The 22,679-nt window shown below is 55.4% G+C and overlaps 2 protein-coding genes across 6 annotated transcripts; both read right to left on the bottom strand.

Annotated features, from left to right (window-relative positions):
• Positions 1-689: 689 nt before the first annotated feature.
• On the bottom strand, positions 690-9,195 carry ANKRD39 (ankyrin repeat domain 39). The gene is made up of 4 exons (XM_055329494.1): positions 9,068-9,195; positions 4,476-4,579; positions 3,462-3,665; positions 690-1,086 (listed from the first exon to the last, which is right to left on the bottom strand). The coding sequence occupies exons 1-4, from the start codon at positions 9,165-9,167 to the stop codon at positions 943-945; spliced, it is 552 nt and encodes a 183-aa protein (XP_055185469.1). The 5' UTR covers positions 9,168-9,195; the 3' UTR covers positions 690-942.
• A 1,712-nt stretch (positions 9,196-10,907) lies between these two features.
• On the bottom strand, positions 10,908-22,432 carry SEMA4C (semaphorin 4C). Of its 5 annotated transcripts, none has more exons than XM_055329228.1 (15): positions 20,993-22,432; positions 18,071-18,219; positions 16,447-16,595; positions 16,042-16,104; positions 15,775-15,873; positions 15,581-15,677; positions 15,349-15,465; positions 15,097-15,248; positions 14,838-15,013; positions 14,355-14,499; positions 14,029-14,251; positions 13,794-13,906; positions 12,663-12,820; positions 12,503-12,573; positions 10,908-12,376 (listed from the first exon to the last, which is right to left on the bottom strand). In XM_055329228.1, the coding sequence occupies exons 2-15, from the start codon at positions 18,177-18,179 to the stop codon at positions 11,547-11,549; spliced, it is 2,502 nt and encodes an 833-aa protein (XP_055185203.1). In that variant the 5' UTR covers positions 18,180-18,219; positions 20,993-22,432; the 3' UTR covers positions 10,908-11,546. The 5 variants fall into 5 exon arrangements, with proteins under 5 accessions (XP_055185203.1, XP_055185204.1, XP_055185205.1 ...); XM_055329229.1 differs by lacking the exon at positions 20,993-22,432 and adding an exon at positions 20,201-20,276; XM_055329230.1 differs by lacking the exon at positions 20,993-22,432 and adding an exon at positions 20,201-20,276 and having other exon boundaries at positions 18,071-18,216.
• Positions 22,433-22,679: the final 247 nt, after the last annotated feature.

The raw sequence follows: 22,679 nt of genomic DNA, 5'->3' as shown, positions 1-22,679 counted from the left end.
AAAGAATATATATATATATATATATATATATATATATATATATATAAACAAGATTAATATCCTACAAATCAATAAAAGGAAAAAAATCTTTAGGCAACAGGTATGAATAGGAAGTTTACAGAAGACGGTCAACATCACTGGTGGTCAACATCACTGGTAATTAGCAACACAAAATAAAACAACAGCACTAGTTAATCTATCAGATTATTAAAATGAATAAAATTTGAAAAAGTGGATGCTCTAACACAGTTTGCAACGTGTTAGAGCACACTCTGGTGCTCTCGGTATATTCACTCATTTAACAAGGCCTCTGAGGCAGGCCCTCACTCACAGATGAGGAAGCAGGGACAGATGGGCCAAGTGATCTTTCTCAAGGGCGCTGAGCTAGAAAGCAGCTTTGTGACATCTATTCCATAGCTTCTTCTAATACTTATGTAGTTGTTTTTTTTTTTTATTTTTTATTTATTTATTTATGATAGTCACAGAGGGAGAGAGAGAGGCAGAGACATAGGCAGAGGGAGAAGCAGGCTCCATGCACCGGGAGCCCGATGTGGGACTCGATCCCGGGTCCCCAGGATCACGCCCTGGGCCAAAGGCAGGCGCTAAACCGCTGCGCCACCCAGGGATCCCCTGTAGTTGTTTTTATACTTAGTTCTTTAATCTACTTGAAATTTATTTTTGTGCATGGATGAGGTAAGGATACAACTTTATTTTTTTCCAAACAGATAGATGTTTCCACATGAACTAATTTAGAATGTGATTATCTGTCCAGGCTTAAGCATTTGTAGCTCCGCCGCATCTACTCCCCTTGCTTCCACAGCAGCCAGGATGGGGCTCTTCGGGCCTCAGTTTCCCACCCCAGCACGGATGCTGACCAAGGCAGGGCCAGGAAGGCTAGTCTGTGTACTCTGGCACGGCAGTCTGAGACAGAAAGGTGGCAGCTCAGCTGGCCAGCAGGTCCCACAGGTCACTGTTGCAGGGCAGCAGGTCACATGCTAGTCGTGCCTTCCGATCCCGGACAGCCTTCAGGGCCGGGCTGTGTGCCAGCAGCAGGGAGCAAATGTCCACATGACCCTTCTCGGCAGCCTGCGGAGAAAGATGCCCGGATCAAGCCATATCCCCACTGGGCCCTGCCCTTTCTTGCTCCACCTCCGGGCATCTCTTGGTCCTAAAAATGATCTTATGGAAAGGGGAGATGCCAGCTCCTGAGCAGACTTCCCCTAACTGCTACCAAAACCCAATGACTTGCATCAGATTGGTGGAATTCCCTAGTGCTAGTCTGGCAGTTAGCTTGAGTTTTTCTTTCTTTTTTTCCTGCTCAGTAGCCATCCTTCTCTGCCCAGGCCTGCACATTAAAAATAAATAAAGATGCCTGGCTGGCTCAGTTGATGGAACACACGAATCGTGGTCTTGCTGGTCTGTGAGCCCCATGTTGGGTGTAGACATTACTTAAAAATAAAATTTTTAAACAAACAAAAACAAATATAGAACCTTGGATCTCTAAGTTTCTTTTACAAATGTTCAGTCTTCCATCAGCTGGGCACTGTAGGCACAAGATAAACCAGACATGGCCTCTGCCCTCTGCGAACGTTCAGATGAGCAGAGAAAAATGGGTCCAGCTTCCCAGCTTTCTCCTCTTCCTTTGAAATAGATGATCCCAACCTGGATATCAATTTTTAATCTACCTCCTCCAGAAAAGAGAGTTAAGGTGATTTACACAGATTAGCTTATTTAACTTTCATAATAAACATCTGAGGTAGGAACTACCATCATTCTCATTTTACAGATGAAGGAACTGAGGCTCATACAAGTTAAGTGACTTGTCCAATGTCACAGAGCTGGCATGGTAGCCTGGGGATCCTAAACCAGGTCTGTCTGATTGCCAAGTCTCAACTCTTAACTGTGTTATACCACTCTATTCCCTATTTCTCCCAACAATCAGGCTGATGCACCATGGGGGCTTTTGAAAGGTGTCAAAATGAGTATCAGTAGCAAACATCATCTCAAATATGAATCCAGGTCTTTATTTAGCAGGTTTTTTTTTTTTCAAGATTTTATTTATTTATTTGAGAGAGATCAAGCACAAGCGAGGGGAGCTGCAGGCAGAGGGAGAGGGAGAAGCAGACTCCCTGTAGGGAGTCCAATGCAGGGCTCGATCCCAGTACCCTGGGATCATGACCTAAGCGAAAGGCAGATGCTTAACCGACTGAGCCACCCAGGTACCCCAGCAATAAAGTATTTTTAAATTAAAGTACATAATTTTTTTGACATAATGCTAGTGTACACTAAATAGACTATACTATAGTATAAATATAACTTTTACAGGCACTGGGAAGCCAAGACTCCTCTGACTTGCTCTATTATGATGGTCTGCATATCTCTGAGGTATGCCCATGCCTCATATAAGAGGTATTACAAAGTTTTAAAAACTATAATAAAATCTGCTACATATTTAACCTACTAGTATCTCTACTGAAGTGTTTACCCCCACAGACATCATACATTAAAAAATAGTAACATGTATTATTCAACAGTCAGATGTTTCAAAATATGAAAATATCCTCACAGACATAACTCTTTCAAGGCTGCTGTAAACCAAAGCAAGCACCTTCCTGTCCTACCAGGTTTCTGGAGTCCGGGTTGTTTGCTGTGGATCTGCTACCCTTAGGTGATGGCTGGGGTGATGGACTAGAACATTGGCTCCTAAAAGCTTTCTTCCTGAAGAAAGGCTCATCAGTGTGTCTTGTCTTCTACTGGCTGAGAACTTGCCACACAATATGCTAGAGGGAGCAGAAGGTAGTCCGGACTGCAAAGCCCTGAGAGACAGGTCTCTAATATGAAAGAGTGAGCACAAATTTTTGATGGACAGCAGAAAAGTGTCTGCCACAGGTTTTCATGGTAAGTCATGTAGTCAACTGCTTAAATTTTATTTTAAAATTCACAGAGAATACATTTACACACGTACACCAAAAATATGCACAAACCACTTCTTCATAATGCTAAGCAATCAGTAAAAGTGATGCCTTGAGCAGCAGCGTGCCCTGGAAGACTGAGGGACCAGGTGTCAGGGTGGAAGGGAAACATTTTCATGCTGCACTGTTTTGTACTCCTTGAACTCTTTATCATGCGTAGGTATCTCCATTCAGAACAAAATTAACTGAGCGATCACCCTGGCTACTGGATGGAGAGTGGGCTACAGGAGTAGGCAAGAGCCAAGTGTGAGTGTCAGAAAACTAACCTCGTGGAAACAGCATTCATGACATATCATGAAAGCAAAGAAAATAATTGTAATTTACATGCACAGGGAAAATGCTGGCAGGTTATACATTAATCCTAAAGCGATGACTGGTAAGCACTGGCATTACAAGTGCTCTTCTGCTTTCTTCATATTTTCTACAAGTGAACATGTTCTAACTTTTATCTGACAAAAACCCAGTTTTTGAAGGGGTAAGGCGGCATACCTTATGCAGACTGGTCATGCCATCATCATCCACCAACCTGGGGTTGGACCCATGAGACAGCAGGAGCCGTGCGATTTCGGTGTGCCCACAGTAGCTGGCCCTGTGTAGAGCAGTGGCGCCCCCATGGGTTTGGGCATTACACTTAGCCCCGCTTTCCAACAGGAACTGGCATACGGCATAGTGCCCGTTGCGGCTGGCATAGTGCTGCAGGGAACAGAGACCGAGGTCAGACAGTACAGCCCAGCTGGCAACAAGGGTGGTGGGTGGGTGGGAGCATGGGCTACGGAGCGAGAGGATGGGAACCATCTCATCGGCTATCTCCAGGAGCTGTGTGATCAAGACGAGCTTCTTCATTTCTAGCATCAGTTAATAGCAGGAAAATGGGGATAATAATCATTCCTACCTCACAGGACTGTTAGGTAAATGAAATTAAATAACTGACGTAAAGCACTAACACTAGAAAAAAAAATGAGAGGGATCCCTGGGTGGCGCAGCGGTTTGGCGCCTGCCTCTGGCCCGGGGTGTGATCCTGGAGACCCGGGATCGAATCCCACATCGGGCTCCCGGTGCATGGAGCCTGCTTCTCCCTCTGCCTGTGTCTCTGCCTCTCTCTCTCTCTCTGTGTGTGACTATCATAAATAAATAAAAAAAAAAAAATGAGGTTCACACAACGTTTAAAAGTGAAAACCTGGGCAGCCCCAGTGGCGCAGTGGTTTAAAGCCGCCTGCAGCTCAGGGCATGATCCTGGAGACCCGGGATCGAGTCCCACGTTGGGCTCCCTGCATGGAGCCTGCTTCTCCCTCTGCCTCTGCCTCTGCCTCTACCTGTGTGTGTGTGTGTGTGTCTCAATAAATAAATAAAATCTTTGAAAAAAAATAATAAAATAAAAGTGAAAACCTGCTGGGAGAGAAGAAAGGGCAAGAGTAAAGGCAACATCACACCCTCGGCCACAGAGAGCAGGCATTCCTGGGAAAGCTTCTCCCTCCCCCGCCCCCATGTTCCTCCCCAGCTCACCAGAGCAGTGTAGCCAGCTGAGTCAGGCTGGCTAGGGTCTGTTGACTTCTGGATGAAATACTTCACTCGGCCTAGGTCTCCATTCAGGGCTGCTGACCAGATTCCTGTGGAAAGACAACCAAAGTGCTGGATAATACTGAATGACTGGAAGACTTTTAGGGATTCCTTTAACTCTGCACCTCCATTTCCTCATTTATAAAATGAGGGATTTATTCATTCAAAAAATATTAACTGAGAGGTGCCTGGGTGGCTCATTCTATTGAGCACCTGACTCTCAGTTTGGGCTCAGGTGATGATCACAGGGTCTGGGATCAAGCCCCGCATCCGTGACAGGCCCTCCACCAGCACCTAGAGGGGTGTCAGCTTGAGATTTTCTCATTCCTTCTGCCCCTCCTCCCACTTGAGCTCTAAATAAACAAACAAAAAAATTTAACTGAAATCTCTCCTGTGCCAAGGACTATCTTAGGAGCTGGGGATATAGCTGTAAACAAGACAGACAAGGGGCTTTCTCTAATCAGGACAGTAGGGCTGGGCAGACACAAATCTCTTCTTTCCACTTCAAACATATAAATGTTAAATAATGTCTAAAATGTCTGAATATATAGGCAAATTCAAAAGCAAGAAAAGGACATTGCCAGTTGCCAGAAGAAAGTGAAGAAAAATTTAAGGAAACGAGAAAACACAACATTTCAATAGGCGTGAGAAGACAGCAAAGGCAGAAGAAATCTAAAAAAATCAAAATCAAATAGCCAAAATGACTCATGCAACTTGGAGATGTGGAAATTTATATTTTTGTATTTTTCCCATCATGTAAATTTTATTAACTGTATTATATTTTTTCCAACTTTATAGAGAAGTAGTTGACATATATCACTGTATAATGGGACCTATGTTTATTTATACCCTTGGGGAGCAAAACTCTCAAGCTAAAGATCTGTCATAAAAACAGATCCAGACAAGTGAATGTGGGCTGTGCAAAGGGAACTTCTAAAAAATGTCCTATAAGTATATCTCCACCAGACAACAAAGGTATGTAGATAATCTCTAACGAGAGAAGACACCCACCCCACCACCTACCCTGTGAGCTCAAAAATTTAAAGCTGCAAAACAAGAAGCAATCCACCACCATGTGACACAGTCAGCAAATACAACAAATGGAAAAAAAATGCATGCTTCAAAAATGAGCCATAAGAGCACAATCTAAAACATTTTTATCGTGTTCACAGAGATGAAAGGATACAATATACAAATCAACAGAACCTTAGGGAGAAAAAAAAGAACAAGGAGATCTGAAACAAAAGTTAGGGACACCTGCCTGGCTCAGCAAGTAGAGCATGTGAGTCTTGATCTCAGAGTCATGAGTTTGAGCCCCATGCTGGGTGTAGAGATTACTTAAAAAAAAAAAAAAGTCAGTAAATTAAAAAATAGGATCACTGAAATAAAACAACAACAACAACAGATGGTTGGACAGTACTGCAGACCTAGCTGGAGAGAGAACTAGTGATTTGGAAATCACCCAGAATGCAAAATGGTAAAGAGAAATACTTGTTAAAGAGAGGTAAGGAAAGGTGGAAGGCAAAATGTATCAACAGAAGTTTCAGAGAGGGGATCCCTTGGTGGCTCAGTGGTTTGGCGCCTGCCTTTGGTCCAGGGCACGATCCTGGAGTCCCGGGATCAAGCCCTGCGTTGGGCTCCCGGCATGGAGCCTGCTTCTCCCTCCTCCTGTGTCTCTGTCTCTTTCTCTCTCTCTAGCATGCATAAATAAATAAATGAATAAATGAATGAATAAATAAATAAATAAATAAATCTTTAAAAAAAAGTTTCAGAGAGAGAAAGAGAAATTGGATGGAATGGGAGAGAAGAACTGTCTGAAGAGATAATGTCTAAGAATTATTATGAAGTAAGACAACCATGAATTCTCAGATGAAAACCACATTTAATCCCAAAGAGAATTAATCAAAACAAATCTACCATGGTAAAATGACCAAACATCAGGAATAAAGAGAACATTTAAGTTACAAAAGAAAAGATCATGAGTCACTAAAGAATCATAATCAGATTATCAGGATTTTTAAAAAATGTTTACTTATTTTTCTTAGTAATCTCTATGTCCAATGTGGGGTTGAATTTACAACCCCAGGATCAAGAGTTGCATGCACTTCCAACTGAGCCATCCAGGTGCTCCTAAATTTTTTAAAACATTTTTTTTTTTTTTAGTAATTTCTATACCCAATGTGGGGCTCAAACTAACGACCTTGAAACCAAGAGTCATTTGTTCTCCTGACTGAGCCACCCAGACACCCCCAGCAGAATTATTAACAGTAGTAGCAGAAAAAGAAGATAAATAATATTTCCAAAGGTTTGAGAGGGAAAAAGTAATTGTCAGTTTAGAATTTTACACCCTACTAAGTTACCAGTTAGGAGAGAGACAGAGACAGAGAGCCGGAGAATCATACTCACTGAAAAAAACTTTTAAATGATATACTTCGGGAAAAGGAAAAATGAACCCACAGAGGAGATATGAAGAAAAAAAAAGATCCACATGATAAGGATCTTTCCCATGTGTGGGAAATAATAAATGAATAAGCAAACAAAGTAATGGTAAAAACTGCTTTGATGAAAGATAATATATCAGAGTAACGGAGGGGAAGTAATATATCAGAGAAACCTTACTCCTTTGGACAGGGGTAAGGTTTCTTTCTCAACAGCAGTACGACTGGCATTTTAGGCCAGTTAATTCTTTGGTAGGAGGAACTGTCCTGTGCATTGTAGGATATAGACCAGCATTCCTGGTCTCTACCTTCTAGATGACTGTAGCACCCTCCCAGCCATAATAACCTGCAATTGTTGGGGCACCTGGGTAGTTCAGTGGCTGAGCGCTCCCTTTGGCTTGTGGTGATCCTGGGGTCCTAGGATCAAATCTTGTGTCAGGCTCCCCAAAGGGAGCCTGCTTCTCTCTCTGCCTATGTCTCTGTGTGTCTCTCATGAATGAATAAATAAAATCTTAAAAAGAAAAAAAAAGGGATCCCTGGGTGGCACAGCGGTTTGGCGCCTGCCTTTGGCTCAGGGCGCGATCCTGGAGACCCAGGATCGAATCCCATATTGGGCTCCCGGTGCATGGAGCCTGCTTCTCCCTCTGCCTCTGTCTCTGCCTCTCTCTCTCTCTCTCTCTCTCTCTCTGTGACTATCATAAATAAATAAATTAAAAAAAAAAATTAAAAAAACCCTGAAATTGTTTCTACACATTGCCAAAAACCCTTAAGGGATAGAACTGACCCCTTTAGCTGAGAACTACTAGAATGGGGTGTTCATCGTGGGTTGGCAGGAGGAGATGACATTTGAGTGAGACCAAGGAGTTCCTCAATGTTGCAGGAAGTTCATTCCAAGGAGCAAGTACCATGGCTGTAAGTCAGAAAGAGATCTTGCCTAAGAAACCCAAACAAGCCCAGTGTGGCTGAAGCATAGCGACTGGGGAAAGAAAAGGATGAGATCCCTGGGTGGCTCAGCGGTTTGGCGCCTGCCTTTGGCCGGTGCGCGCGGTCCTGGAGTCCCGGGATCGAGTCCCGCGTCCGGCTCCCGGCGTGGAGCCTGCTTCTTCCTCTGCCTGTGTCTCTGCCTCTCTCTCTCTCTCATGAATAAATAAATAAAATTAAAAAAAAAAAAGGATGAGAAATAAAGTGGAGGCAGGGAAGTAGAATAGGCAGGGATTAGATCACACAGTTTTGTAGGCCATGAAGGGAATTTGAATTGATTCTAAAAGCAATAAAATCATCTGATTCAATACTTTCAAAAGGTTTACTCTGGCTTCTGTGTAACGTAGAAAACACGGTTGGAGGGCAGGAGTGGAAGCAGGAAGGCCCAAGAGGGAACTGCTTCGGTAGCCCGGAGGGCGGCGCCATGGAGGGCGGAGAGCAGGTGCACAGCTACCTCACAGTAAATTAAATCCGAAAGCACATAAAGCGGCAGCATCTTCCCAACAGCTGATGAGTTACTACTGCAGGAGCGGCCTCCGCACTGACAGAGGACACGCTGCTTCCCGAGAAGAGAGGGAGGCCTTGGTTTTCAGCTTTACTCTGTCCTTACAGGCAACACCACCTCCTTCCATGGGGTATGGGGTAAAAGGGTTCCGTCTCTGGGCCGCAAAGGTGGAGACGCCACCTGCGCCGAGGCCCACGGGTGCCGCACGTAAAGCTCAGGGCGCCGGACCCCGGGGCTCACACGGGCGGTCAGGGCGCCAGCTCCCTTCGCAGCGCAGCCCCTCTGACGCTCCGCGGCCTCGGCATGGCTGCGACCCCCCGACCCCCCACCCCCGCGCACACCCCCGGGCCGGCCCGAGTCTCCCGGCGGCGCCCCGGCCGAGGAACCGGGCCCCGCCCCACCACTTGGGAGAGCTGCCGAACCCAGGGCCCCCGTTTCCCCGCCCGCGCGCGAATCGAAGTTTCTAGTGGCCGAGCTCGTGCCGGGTCCCGCGCGGGATGTCCGCGACCCGGGGAGGGTGAGCCCACCGCCCGCCCGCGCCCCCACCAGGCGCGCCGCGGCCCCGCTTCTCTGCCCTCCCTGGTCCCACGATCTGGAGAGAGCCGGAGTCTCACCCCTGTCGAAGTCCATCTCGTCCAGCGTCTGCTGCACGCCGGACGCCGCACCCGGCCAGGAGCAGCAGGGCCCGTCCGCGCAGGGCTGCGGCGACGCCATGTCGGCCCGGGAGCTCGCTCTGCTCCGGCCGTTGTGCGCACGCGCGGCCGGCCGGGGCGGGCCGGGGCGGGCCGGGGCGGGGCCGGGGCGGGGCCGGGGCGGGGCCGGGGCGGGCCGGGGCGGGCCGGGGCGGGCCGGGGGCGGGGCCGCGGCGGTCCTCGGAGGCCGACTTCGCGGGGCTGTAGCTCGGGGGCCAGTGCAGGCGGGGGCGGGGCTTGGCTGCGCTGCGCTCCCGGGCGGCCGCGCGAGGGCGTCCCAGGCTAAGCGCAGTGCCGAGGGCCCGGCGCCGGGTCCCCAGACCCAGAGCGCGGGCGGATGGCGCCCGGGCCGCCGCCAGCCTCGGAGGGTGTGGGGACGCGGCGCGCGGGTGTGGCGGCGCGCCAGGGCCCAGCCCTCCGAGGCTCCCTGCGGCCCACCGGTTTCCCCAGGGCAGGGAGTCGCCGGGCGCGCCCCAGGCCCTCCGCCCCGGTTTTCTGCACCACCCCAGGCCCGTGACCTCGCTTCCCCCTCCCTCCTCCCGCGCCTCCCGCGCGGTTCTTGAAAACCCATGGGAGGCAGGTGGCCATGACTTTTGCCATTAGGAGCACAGAAAAACCCCAAGGGCAGGAACGGGGCCTTGGGTTGTGCCGAACCCCCCCTACTCCAGTGGGGGCCTAGTTTACTGGATCAGGCTTCATATATCAATACATCCTCCGGGCTGAGGTTGACGGACCATGCTGGAAGCTTAGCGTCCCCAGAAGTCGGCAGATCACAGCCCTTTCCTACAGCTAAGGACACCCAGGGCAGCAGCCCCTTTCAGCCCCTGCAGGCCCTCCAGACCAGTCAAATGTAGGGAGTCCATTTCACTTCAACTGCCTCCATCTGTGGGCATGGACTACAGAATCCAGGCTGGGTCTTCTCTTCCTTACAAACATCTGGGCCCTCCCTGTACCACTCCTTCCATAGGACAGTGGCTTGGCGCACACTGGGTGGTAGTGAGCAAAGTTCCACGCTTCACATAGCTGAAGCATTCAGGACTAACATTTCTGGAGGATAGGCAGAAAGCTGGAAGTAACCTTTCTTCCCCTAGGCTAGTTGGGAGCCCCGACCTCACACAAGCCAGTCCATACAACCTTAAGCTTTCTAGGAAGTTCCTCTCCTACAGCCCCCTGCTGCCACTTCCCCTTCCCAGAGTTCTGAGAAGCCAGGCCCCTCCTCTCCTGCCTTGCTCCCAATGCCCTAACTTTAACTTCTCCCTTTGGCCAGAAGCCAAAGCTGGCTCCCAGGAGGCTGTGGCCCTGGTCTGGTTCCCAGCCCCACAGCTACCACTGTGGGAAAACACTGGAGCCTCGGCTATATTGCCCCTCTGGAGAGGCACAAGCAGGCACGGAGAACTGCAGGGGCAGCTGCCCCAGAACTATGGGGAGGTGAGGCTAGTCTAGCCCAGAACGTTTTAACCGAATGTCTTATCCCTATAGCAGTAACATATCCCATAGCAGTATTGTTTTCTTGATTTTATTCGTCAATATAAAAATACTCAAATATTTACAACAAATAAATACGCGAGAACACAATAAGTTACACTGTTAGGAGCCCTCCTCCTAGGGCTGGGAGAGGCTATGCAATATCCACAGCATGCCCACCCTCTTTCTTCCTCCCCCCCCCCCCCACAACCTTTCCCAGTCCTGTAAGGGAGGACAAGTATAAAATACCACTGAACCCCCGGGCCAAGTGGGAGGCCCCTCCCACCCTTGCCCCAAACACACAGGAGAATCCATCTCCCTCCCCCCAACCCTGAAAACATTCACAGCCCTAGGAGCAGGACCAGGCCCACTCCAGAGCCCTGGACTCCCCCAAAGGGGTACAGCACCCTGCCCAGCCCACCCCCATATGTACATCGCTGACCCACACTGGGGACAGGTGGGGGTAGGAGAGGCAAAGTGATACAACCCCTTCCCCTTCATAGCTCCAATGACTCACCAGGAGGACCCCAGGCCAAGGGAAGACCTGACAGAAAAAGGAAGACTTATCACATACACACACACACACACAGGCACACGCACAGAAAAAGGAAGACTAAGTCACACACACGTGTGCACACACCCACATCTCCAACTTCTGCCTTGAAAAGTTTTGGCTGCTGGGGTCCCGTGTGTCCATGATTCACAGCCGCTCACAGAGAGGAGGAAGATGCCTCCTGTGAGGCCGGTGCCCTGGTGAGCCACACCAAGTGGCAGTGCCCGTGCTGAGCAGAGCAGGTCCCCATGGCCGGGCAGGTGCTGGGCAGGGTCCGTCCCAGGCCGAGCCCGGTGCCCGCGCCATGTCCCTGAGGTAGCTGGTGCCTGTGCAAAAGGAGAGGCCGCGCCTCCCGCGCTGCCCCTGCGAGGAGGTGGGGGCCCCTCATACTGAGGACTCCTCAGGATTGGAGTCTGGCAGCGGCTGGCGCTGCTGCAGCTTGCGCCTCAGTTCGTCGGCCAGCTCCGGCAGAGGGTGCCCGAGCCCCCCGCGGTCCTCCCCGCCCAGTTGTAAGCGCACGTAGCCGTTGGCGTTTGAGTTCCGCCCACCCCCCAGGTGAAGCCGGGTGGGCGAGGGCAGGGGCTGGCCGGGGATGCCGGGAGGTGGAGAGGGGGGCGCGCCCCCGGGCTGGCAGCGTGCGTGTCCGGGCACGATCTTGAGGGAGCCGTCCGAGTAGTAGTAGCCCACGGGATCCCAGAGTTTCTCATCGGTCTCCGGGCCGGGCCTGAAGGGGGGACTGGTGGGCTCCTTGGGCAGCTCCAGGGGGTACACCAGGGTCCTCTCTGCCGCCTTGGCGCCTTTCTCCAGCTCCTCCCGCAGCCGCCGGCGCAGTGACAAAACAAGCAGCAGCAGGACCAGGCACACGGCTCCCAGGGCCACCACGGCCAGCCACACCAGCCCCAGGTTTTCCAAGGGCGCTCGAGCCTCCAGGGTCACCGACGGGCCTGCCACCACAGCCACCAGGTAGCCTTCAGCAGCCAGCCTCGCCCCCTGCTCCTCCGAAAAGCAGTGATAGGCCCCGGCATGGCGGGGCTGGGCAGCCATCACGACCAGGGCCTGCAGGCGGGCGTCATAGAGGAAGGAGCCGGGCTGTTCCGCAGGCAGGTCTCGGCCCCCAAAGGTCCAGCGGGCATGAGCCAAGTTGGAGGAGAGGCGGCAGGGCAGCACCAGGTCTGTGCCTGCCACCACGGTGATGTTTTTGGGTGTGAGCCTGACTGCAGCAGTAGAGAGGGAAGAGAGCAGAGTTAGCACAGGAAACCCAGGGCCACAGGGAGCAGCAGACGTTCTAGCTCATGCCCAGGGCCCATCCTACCCAAAGAGGGAGAAAAAAGGCAGCTCACCTTTTTTATTGCCACGGAGATTACAAATGCCTGAGGTGTCTGAGACTGCCACGTGCTGGATCAGCAAGGACCTGTTTGGGGAAGCAGGGTCCATGGGCATCGTGGCTCCCACCACCCTGCCCCTCACCCCTGGTCCCAGCACGTGCAAAGCCCCACTCACCCAGAGTGGCCACCCACGGCTATACATCGGCTGGCGTTGACACTCCAGGCACAGTAGGGGTCCCGAGCGAGGACACAGTCAGCACAGGAGCGGTACTTCACGCAGTCGGCCAGGGGCAGCTGAACCAGTTGAGAGCGGGAGCCTGCAAAGAGCAGCTTCTGCAAGGGAAGCAGGACACAGGGGGGTCAGCCAGGCTGGGACACGGCCCAGGGCCAGCTCAGACTGCTGCATGAGAGTGCAAGGGCAAAGGTGCCCACGGAGGAAGAGGGCCGTGTTCAAGTCTGAGGGGGGAATCAAAGGACCGAAGAACACACAGAGGGCTTACTAGAAGCCAGACACAATCCTAAGCACCTTAGAGATGTGACCTTCTTAGACAAGAACAGTGGAACTGTGAGGCTGAGGAATATAATCACACACACACACACACACACACACACACACACACACACACACACACTCTCCAGTACAGTATAAATAGTGCAGGAAGTGTGTTTTCCGCTAGGCCCATTCGCCCTCACAATAGCACGAGCATAGTATAAGGTGTTTTCCTCTGTTTGAATGGTGACTGCCAATCCATTTGTTTCTTCAACCACAGACCTTCTTTCTGCCACTATTCCATGTTCTGGAGAACAATCTGAGCCACAATAGTTGGTCAAGGCAGAACACATGAGAGTTCAGGGGAGTCACAATGCAGGCCAGAAGGAATGGTAGGATGCAAGGAGAAGCAGTGCTTCAGACGAACAGTCAAGGGACTGGAGGGCCGGGACCGGGCAGCAACGGGGGCCAGTAGGAAAGCCAGTGTCATAGGGCGTCCTGAACAAACAGCCCCAGAGGCCCGCTCAGCAGTGGCCCCACCAGAGAAGAGGCTGTACGTAGCAGAGACACAGCACAACCTCAAGGAGTCTGAAGGAAGCATGGGGAGCAGCTGCCAAGGCCCAATTCTGGGAACACAGCCCCGTGGGGACCTGGCTATATATAACGCCCGCGGAGCGCAGATTCCGTTAGCACTCTTGTTTCCTGGAACCCGCCCCAAGCTAAGCGAGGTGTGTTCCAGTGCCGCTCCCCACCCCGGCACTGGCCAAGCAAAAGACAAGGGAAGGCGGAGGGACAGAGTGGGGTGCTGATTACTACCTTGCTCCGGGATAGAACCAAGCTTTCCACAGGCTCCTGGTCAAACACCTGCAGCTCCTCAATCAGGTGCACCCAGGACCCCAGGCTCACAGCCTTGAGTAGCCAGCCGCCTCCTGTGGGGGTTGGGGGAAGACAGGTGTAAATGAGAGGGCACAGGGCCCTGGGGGCCGCTCCAGATCTCCCTACCCCAGACACCCAGCTTCGAGCAGCCGTGCCCGCATCCCCAAGTGCCTACCTGTGCCAATGAACAGCACTGTATAGGTGGCTCCATCAAGCCCCGTAACCCGGTCAGCCACCAGGTGAGTGAAGTTGGTGTCCTTCTTCACAAGCAGAGGCCGGTTCCAGCGAGGCCCTACCTGTTCCTCCATCAGTGGGTGCTTCTTGATGAAGTTGAGGGTGTTATCAGGCAGCTCCAGAGAGCTGGTGTAGCCATGGCGCCGGTGCCAGTTGTTGATGCACTGGGGTGGGGCGGGGAGGGGGGTGAAGGGGGGACAGTGGTCAGCATGTGCGGGTGGGTACTGCAGCTGAGGCCAGAGCCCATCCCTGCTCCGGAGGACTCACCGAGCCTGGCCGCGGGCTGGGTACAGGGTCAGTATAGCGGCCCCACTTCTGGGCTTGCTCACGGTACTCCTTGTAGGGACCCTCGAATACCCTCTGGATCTCTTCCAGCTGGTACTCACAGACTGCTGACATGTCCACATCGCCCCTGTCACAGCAAAGGAGGGAGCCCTAGTGTCACACATGGTGCCTCCTTTACCCCAGTCCATGGCATGTACGGGGAAGGCAGGGCCCACATAAAGCAGTCATGGGCGTGTGCAATGGAAGGTCTGCTCTAACATACCACTTGGGGGGGAGGGCACTGCGCAGCTTTCCCCCCACCTGCCGTGGCAGGAGGGTGCTCTGCAAAGAGGCAGATGCCCAACATCCTCCCTGGCTTCCAGTCAACTGACTACTTGGACTTTACCCAGAGGCCTGCACCAATCAACCATCCCTGACCCGAAAACCTCCTCCTCCCCAACCCCCAAGGATTCCTGGCCAACTCACCACCGGGCCCGAAAAACCCCGAAGAAGGTGGTGTTGTGCCAAGAGGCCTCCTGCAGCGTGTGCAGTGCCTGCAGTTGGTTGAAGTAGAGCTGCCAGTCGGGGGCAGAGCACACCAGCCTCGCCTTCAGGAACGTGGTCCACTTCCTCTGCAGGGTCCGTGCACCCCCCATGTCTCCCTGGCAGATGGCAAGGGGGCACTGTTGGTCAGTCCTGCCAAGCCAGCAGGGCTCCCAGGGCTCACCACTGCAGGACTCCGTACCTTGCAGACCCGGGCTACCCGAGCCACCACCTGTTCGGCGTAGCAGTCATACTCCACCGCTCGCTCGCTGAAGAAGAAGTAGACCTTGTCATCGTCCCCCGTGAAGCTGCCCACACTCTCCGGTATGTAGGCAGAGCCAACAAAATGCGGTTCTACAGGAATGGGAGGAGGGTTAGTGAGCAGTCCTGGGGCCCTTGCAGGGCCCCCCACCCATGGCTCTCCCTCTCTCCACGCCAGCTCCTTGGGGCTCACCATTGAGCCAGAAGGCCAGGTATTCCGTCTTCATGGAGTGGTGAGGCCCCATGTTACGCAGGATAACGGGCTCTGTACCTAGGAAGTTGTTGAGCGTGGCCGAATACAGCTCACCGTCTATGGGAGACAGAGGGTCAGGCAGGCCAGAAGAGACATGAAGACACATTCAAGCCACGCAGACCCAAACGAGTTTTGGGGAATGCCCCAGTCTGCAGTGGGGACAGCCACTCACCCACAAGGAGGCCAGTGTGGCCCTTAGCTGGGTCATAGGGACATTTTCCCTTCCCATCTTCAAACTCTCCACGCTCCAAAGTGAAGGTGAGCATGTCCTAGGGGCAGGGAAGAGACAATAAGGATAAGATGCAGAATGCTGGGGGGTCCAGAGAAAGGTAAGGAGGGGGATGGAGGGGAGAAGAAAGCACTCACGATGTAGGTGCACTTGGGCTGGAAGGCGTAGGTGCCGCAGACATACAGGTGGGAAGTGTTGTAGGGCTGCAGGAAGCGGATGAAGTTGAAACACTCCGTCTGGGAGAGAGAGGCATTCATTTAGAGTGGGACATGGGACACAAGGACCAAGAATGGGTCTGGGACAATGGGAGAGGGTCAGGGTAGGGGGGAGACAGCACGTGCCATGAGGCCTGGCCAGTGGAAGTACTGAGGCTCTGGCTCTCCTGGCCTAGTCTGAGCACCCACCTGGTTACTCTTCCCTTTCTGGATGCACTCGGCCTTCTTCTCAGCTGGTGCCTCCCAGGAGATCTGGGAAGGGGGCAAAGGGAGGCACGTCAACATCTCAAGTACACAGTAAGCATGTGCCCTGAGTATGTGCCACAAGCATGGCCTGTGGCAGCCACACAGGGATACCACAAATAAGGATATACAGACCCCATTCTCTGGGAGTTTATTTTAACAGAGGACAGAAACCCTAGACTGCCCCAAAGCTGCAGATGAGGGAAAAGCATGCCCACTCTGCTAGGAGGGTGGGCCTAGAGACTGAGCAAAATTTCCACAGGGTTGAGGGGACAGCTTGATCCAGCAAAGCCTCTCTGAGTCCTGCCACTCTCACCACTCCTGTGTGCCTCCCGCTCCCCCACCTCTCACCGCTCCTTGCAGCTCCAGAGCCTCCACGCTGAAGACAAACAGGGCTTCCCGGGCCCCCACGTAGAGAAGCCCTGTCTGCTCAGTTAGGGTCAACGTCAGGAAGTCCTGGGTGCCCGATTGGGAGAACCGCCGTACTACTGTGGCCAACTCTGCAAGGACAAGATGGGAGTCAGTAGGGCGGTGAATGGGCAGGCCTTCCTGGGGCTCTATCTAGGCACCCCCCCCCCCCAATCAGCCTTCCTCTCCATAACAGTCTCCTGGGCCTAATCACTTGTATTGACTACATTACAGCCAGCACCCCACGAGCAGATGCCAGCTAAGCACCCTGACCGGCGATAATGGGCCTTCTCTAACAACCTTTTGGCTCTGCTAGCTCCACCCAAGCCTCCCTGGCCTTTCCTAGCCTGGGAGGTGGCAAATGTGGGCTGATGAAGAGGAAGGAAGGATATCTCAGCCACAGCTTCCGGCCAGAGGAAGCCATCAGACTGATGGCCCTCATTCTCAGGGTCAACGGCACCTCTGGCTGCAGAGCTGGGCTCTTCCCCCTCCCAGCTTCCTCTGCTACTGCTTCCTTCTTTGCTGCCCGGTGCCACATCAAGGTCCAGCCGGGCCCCAGATCCTGATCCAGCAAAGCAGTATGTACAGAAGTTGCCTTAGGAAACTCTTCACTCCAGCGGGCCTCAAATCCAGGCTGCCAGAGGTACAAGCCTGGGGCAGGCAGGGATGGCAGGAGAGTGAGTTGGGCCTGGGAGGCCAGGCCAGGATGGTCAGGGGAAGCCAGAGGCTAGGGACCAAAGAAGGCACTGAAGCCTCAGGGCTGGGAAGCCTTCTTGCTGTTCAACCATGAAAGGTACGACAACACTGATATAGTCTCAGGATTCCTACGTCAGCACCCAAAATAGCTACCGACCTGTCCTCAGGGTCCCCCTAAACCAGCCTTAGTCTTTGGAGCCAGACACAGGCTGGCAAGGGAGGGCTTCATTAGCCCCCGTGTGGAGCCTGTGGGAGGTGAGCTCATCCCAGGTCCCCAGAGAACACAGATGATACAAACACCTGACATCACCTCTTAGTACAGGTGTGCTCCCGCAAAGGGCTGTCAGGGCTGCTGCTCCGCCCCCCCCCGCCCCCCCAAGAACACGTGCATAAACACATCCAGGGCCACCAGAGGGCACAAGTGTCAGGGCAGCAGAAGGGGTCTATTAGGGCTGATAAGGGGGCTCCTGGGGCCAGAAAGCCAGAAAGATTTTGGGGAGGAGGGGTGATGACACTCTCTGCCTTATACTATCTGGGGTCAGTTTTCTCTGTGGGCTCATGCAAGTGCTAGTCCAGAAGTAAGACATAGGGAGAATGATACAGAATGGTCTCTCTTCCTTGCAAAACAGGGGCAGCCAGGTCCTGTCCTAAGCCTCTGAAGAAAGGATATCCCAGGACTACTAGTTTTGGGTCCCTGGGGCCACTCTCTCTCATTTCTTAGAAAGCCGTGTCATAGACATTGGTGGGCTTCGAGCCCGACAGCAGAATAAAGCTGGCACAATCTAGGGGCCATTGCTCCTCTCACCCCACCAGTCCCTCCTGACCTCCCCTCCCCACATTGGTCTTCCTCCTGAAGACTTTAAGCACTCACCCCCAGAAGATACGGTCTTCCGGGGCACCAGGTTCCACCACATCTCAGCCCCGATGCCCAGGCCCCACAGCCCCACTGCCAGCAGCCAGACAGCCCAGTGTGGGGCCATGGCAAAAGCCTCGGCTCTAAGCTCCAGGCCAGCCGCCCTGCTGGGGGAAAAGAAAGGGTCAGAATCACAGCCAGAGAAAACAGACCGGAAGGGGGCCCACACAAGCCCATGCCGGGAGGCGGGAGGCGTGCTGACAGTACAGAAGACCTGATCAGGTCTCCCCAGGAGCCTTCTAGATTCCCCACTTGCCAGTCGTTGGAGCAGAGCCTAGGTCCCCTCCCACACCTGGCCTCAGCCCCCACAGCCTTCAAAGGAGGTGGGGACCCCGAGAGGGGAGGGGAGGAGCTGAGTCAGCTGGAGGGGTGGGCACTCCAAGAAACCTCTGGCCTCCAGGCCCTCTCCCACTCCCTCTCAACAGGAAGTTGTTTAAGAAAATTAAAAAGGGACCGCTTCCCCCACTCAGGCCTGACAGAGTTGAGGATTTCTTAAAATAACCTCTGGAAGCAGGACCTGCCCCCAATGGGGCTCCAGCCGGCCCCAAGATCTACTTCTGTCACGAAAACCCCTTGGCAGGGTGAAGGGGCATAGGGTGGGTGGGTGGGTGGGTGGTTGCAGAAGGCCCCCACCGCCCCCAGGGAGCGGCCTTGATGCATCAGGCGTGTGGGGTGCGGGCCCCGGCCTCTCCCCTCCCCCAGCGCAGACAATAGCCCGGCAGAGCCCCAAACCCGGCTTCCACATCAGCAGGGCTGAAGTGGGGCCGGAGCCGAAGGGGCCCAGCTTCCCGAGGCCCCTTTGTTGCCCAAGAAGGGAGGCAGGAAGTGGGTGGGATGGGCGTGGAAATGACCAGGGCCTCATCCTGTTCCTCGCACAGCCTCCTAGGCGACACTAGCCCTCCGGCGTTGGGGCGCGGGACAACGGAGCCGGCTCCGGTCTCATCAGGGATCTCCCGCGACGCTCTCAGGCGGGGGCGGGGGGAGTCGAGGCGCGTGCGGGGCGCGAGGAGGGCTCCTCTCGGACCGCGGGGGACGCCCAGGGCAGGGCCGCCTGCTGCGCTACCCGCGGGGCTGCCCAATCTGCCCAAGTCAGGCACTGCGCCCCGGGACCCCGGCCTGGGCCGACCATCCGGATTAATTTCCACTGCCCGGTACAGAGGCACAGAAGCTGGGGACCTGCTCACCCCAAAACAAAGGGTCCCCGCCCCCGCCAAGACCTGGTCCTCGGCCACCCCCCACCCCCAGGCTCTCCCCTCCCCCAGCTCCCGGGATTTGAATGCAAACAAAGCGGCGGCGCTGGGAGCGTGGCGAGCCCGGCCTGCGGACGCCCCCTGTCGGCCCAGTACCCCAGCACTGGAAGGGCGGGGGGCTGGGGGTACGTTCACCCCTCCCTCCTCCGCCCCCCAACACACCCCCAGGCCTCCCTCGCCCCTTACCCTAGCCCGGGGCCGGACCCCGCGGCGCGCTCCGAGACGCGACCAGCACGGCGGCGCCCCCACCCCCAGCTCCTCCCAGGGCGGGGAAGCTGGGGCCGCGGGCGGGGAGGGGGCTGCAGGAGCGCGGGGCCCGGGCGCGGCGCCCCCCACCCTCGCCACCCCGAGCGGCTGCAGCGCGAGCGCTCCCGCCGGGGACCGGGCGGCCAGGCGTGGGTCGGGAGCTTGGCTTTCCAGGGCAGCCCGCCTCCCCGGCGGGCGGGGGGCCGCGGCAGGGAAACCCGATCCCACAACATCGGCCACGGTCCAAGCCCGCCCCAAACTTTCCGTCGGCGGTGGGGGGGCGGGGGCAGTTCGGGGGCCCGGAGAGGATCCCGGCCGCCGACCCGACAGCACGCGGCGCCCCTCTCCCCTTCGCCCCGCTCTCCCCGGCCAGTCCGCGCCTCCGGGCGCTGTGGCTGCGGGCGCTGCCTGCCCGGCGGCTCGCGGGGGGCGCAGGAGGGACCCCGGGCGGACTGCCGCCCCCGCCGCCACCCGTGCCCGCGCCCCCGGACCCTGTCCTCCGCGCGGGCGGCGGCCCCTGCCCGAGTCGGGGACAAAGCGGCGGCCCCGGAGCCCCGGTGCTCCCGCCCCGCGCAAGCCTGGCCTCACTCACCTCTTCTGCGCGGCTTGAATCCCTGGGCGCCGCCCTCGCGTTCGGCTCGGACCACGGTCCGCCCCTACCCGCGCGCCGCCGCCCGCCTGCGCGCGCCCGCCCTCCTTCGCGGTCCCCTCCGCCCCCGCCCCTCGGTCCCGGCTCGGCTCGGCGCCCCTGGGCTCGGGCTCCCCGCGCCACCGCGCCACCGCGCCACCGCGCCGGGCGCCGGCTCTTTCTCCGGCGCTGCCGCCGCTCTCCGCCCCCTCCCCCCTGACGTCAGGCGCGGGGGGGCCGGCAGCGGAGGCCGGGGGCGGGACGCAAAGGCCAGCGCCGGAGGGGGCTGCGACCCGCCGCGACCCGCGGGGGCCCCCGGCTCCCCTCCCGCGCGCTCCGACCCCCGCCTCCCCTCCCGCGCGCCCCGCCGCCCCGCGCCTCGCCGCGCCCCGCCGCCCCGCCGCCCCGCCGCCCCGCGCCTCGGAGTCGCCGTCTGCGCCACAGCGCGGGGAGGTGGGGCGGGGGAGGGACTCCGGGCGCTGCCTTGGGGGTTCGGACTCACCCGGTCTTTCCGAGGTGTCCACCCGCCCCCCGCAAGGCCAACCGCGCGGGCTGGGCGGCAGGGCTCGGGGATGGGGCGGAGGAGCACCCCACGCTGCAGTCGCAGGAACCAACGCGGGCAAGCCACCTCGGGGCGAGTATCCCAGGGAGGGGAGCAGGGGAAACCGAGGCTCTGCTTTGGGGCGGACCAGAGTGGTTTCTCTTTTGACCCCAGGGCCCCCCGGCCCCCCGCAGTCACGCTGGAGCGGGTCTTACCAGCCAGGAAGACCCACTTATCTCCGGGGAGGCTGCCCCTCGGTTTTCATGCTCCACACCGAGGGACAGCGGCGCGCCGGCCCAGCTCCCGGTGAAGACGATCCTCCGGGAGACTCCTGTTGCACAGAGCCTGCCCCCAAGAAATGACTCCTCCTGATGCCACCGGAAGGCTGGACAACAAGTGACAGGAGCTTGAGCTCTCCTGTTCAGATGAAAGCGGCTGAGGGGAAGCCGAGCTGGAGAACTCCCACCTCTAGAAGCGCCTGCCCCCGCCCACAGCAGCTCCTAGAAGTCACTTGTGGCTCTGGCCTCCTTCCCTGGGCGGTGCTGGAGTGGACCTTGCCAGCTGGTCCTCGGAGCTGGGCAGGTGGACAAACCCCAGGGAAGCCGCCCCATCGGCACCCAGTCACAGATGCCTCCTCTTGGCTAGGGGCAAATGACAGAGGTAGAGAGACTGGAGCCCCGGGGCTTTGGTGGTAACTTTAAGCGAGAGCAGTCCTAGAGGAGAGGAACAGTGTAGAGCCCCGTCAGCAGATCTGGATTATAAATCAGTCCCGACAGGAGCTTTTGTTCTGAGTTAAAACTTGGCATCTGAAAATGGAGACCAGAAGAGTAGTGGAGATAATTGGGAAAAGCAGCCCAGTTTGGATTCAGTAACAATCGGGTCTTTGCTGGTACGCATAAAGGCCCCTTCTCCCCCACTGGCCAAAGCCACATTTCCCAGCTCCTTTCCACCAGGGGAAAAAAAAAAAAAAAAAAAAAAGCTGTGGTCTTGGAGATGCTGGAGATAGAGGGCAAGCCAAGTTAACAGCATGGGATGGGCAGGGAAGGTTCTGTGCTTCAGCTGGCCGGGAGGGAGATGTGTTTGACTCCTCTTCCAGGTTAGACGCTGTGATTAAGTGGAGGTAGACTGATAGGCAAATATCCTTCACATTTGTTCTGGGCTTTAGACTTTGCAACACACATTTCCTCACATCATCCTCATGACCACTCTTCAACAGGCAGCTATTGTTTCTCTGATGTTAGAGATAAAATGAGTCTCTGGAGGGTTTAGCAACCTGCTCAAAGTCACATAGATAATTAGCAAGATCAGAATGTTAAATCAGGTCTTGGGACTCCCAATTCTATCCTTCCACTAAGTCAGAGTGCATCTGGACAGCTTTTAAGCTCCAAACAGCATGTCTCCTGCGGCTTTTCTCACCTCTGCTCCCACCCCCACCAGGCAGAGACTTGAGCTCCTGGCTCCATCTGCAAGATGGCCCCAGTGGAAAGTTTGAAAGGTGGTTTGGTTTCACTGGCAGGTACAGTCTTCTGGACGTTATGGCGGGCTTCTCCATCACTGCCCTTCCCTCCCCAGTGCTCCTCCAAGATAAGGCTGCAGCTCCCCCCCAACCCCCTGTTCTACCTGCACTCATTTCCTGCCGGGTTCTGTTCATTTCCAGCGCTGGCCTTTTCCATGGGTGGGTGGACAGAGGATAAAGTTTCCTGCATGACTACTTGCTCATGATTCATACTTTTTAATAAAAGCACAACTGGTCAAAAAAGAGGATTCCTGGGTTTTAGATTAAGAAAGGGGAACAAAAGAAGTCTCCTGTACCTGTCGTGTACTCCCTACGGCCTGTCTGGCATATTCTATTTAAAACACCTATGCCTCAGGCCTTAGACCCTGACAGACCCTCCTGCTCAC

This window comes from Nyctereutes procyonoides, unplaced genomic scaffold, assembly GCF_905146905.1.
Source record: "Nyctereutes procyonoides isolate TBG_1078 unplaced genomic scaffold, NYPRO_anot_genome, whole genome shotgun sequence".
NCBI classification, from domain to species: Eukaryota; Metazoa; Chordata; class Mammalia; order Carnivora; family Canidae; genus Nyctereutes; species Nyctereutes procyonoides.
The sequence above is the reverse complement of the archived record's forward strand: the minus strand, read 5'-3'. Positions and strand labels throughout refer to the sequence as shown.

Excerpts from the sequence above, each read along its gene's own strand:
- SEMA4C (XM_055329226.1), bottom strand. The coding sequence starts at position 19,841 with ATGTTGTGGGATCGGGTTTCCCTGCCGCGGCCCCCCGCCCGCCGGGGA. Across the intron at positions 15,466-15,580 it reads CCACACTGGCCTCCTTGTGG|ACGGTGAGCTGTATTCGGCC; the intron begins GTGAGTGGCTGT and ends TGTCTCCCATAG. Across the intron at positions 14,500-14,837 it reads GGGGTTTTTCGGGCCCGGTG|GGGCGATGTGGACATGTCAG; the intron begins GTGAGTTGGCCA and ends TTGCTGTGACAG.
- ANKRD39 (XM_055329494.1), bottom strand. The coding sequence starts at position 9,167 with ATGGCGTCGCCGCAGCCCTGCGCGGACGGGCCCTGCTGCTCCTGGCCG. Across the intron at positions 4,580-9,067 it reads CGAGATGGACTTCGACAGGG|GAATCTGGTCAGCAGCCCTG; the intron begins GTGAGACTCCGG and ends GTCTTTCCACAG. Across the intron at positions 1,087-3,461 it reads GCATGACCAGTCTGCATAAG|GCTGCCGAGAAGGGTCATGT; the intron begins GTATGCCGCCTT and ends CTTTCTCCGCAG.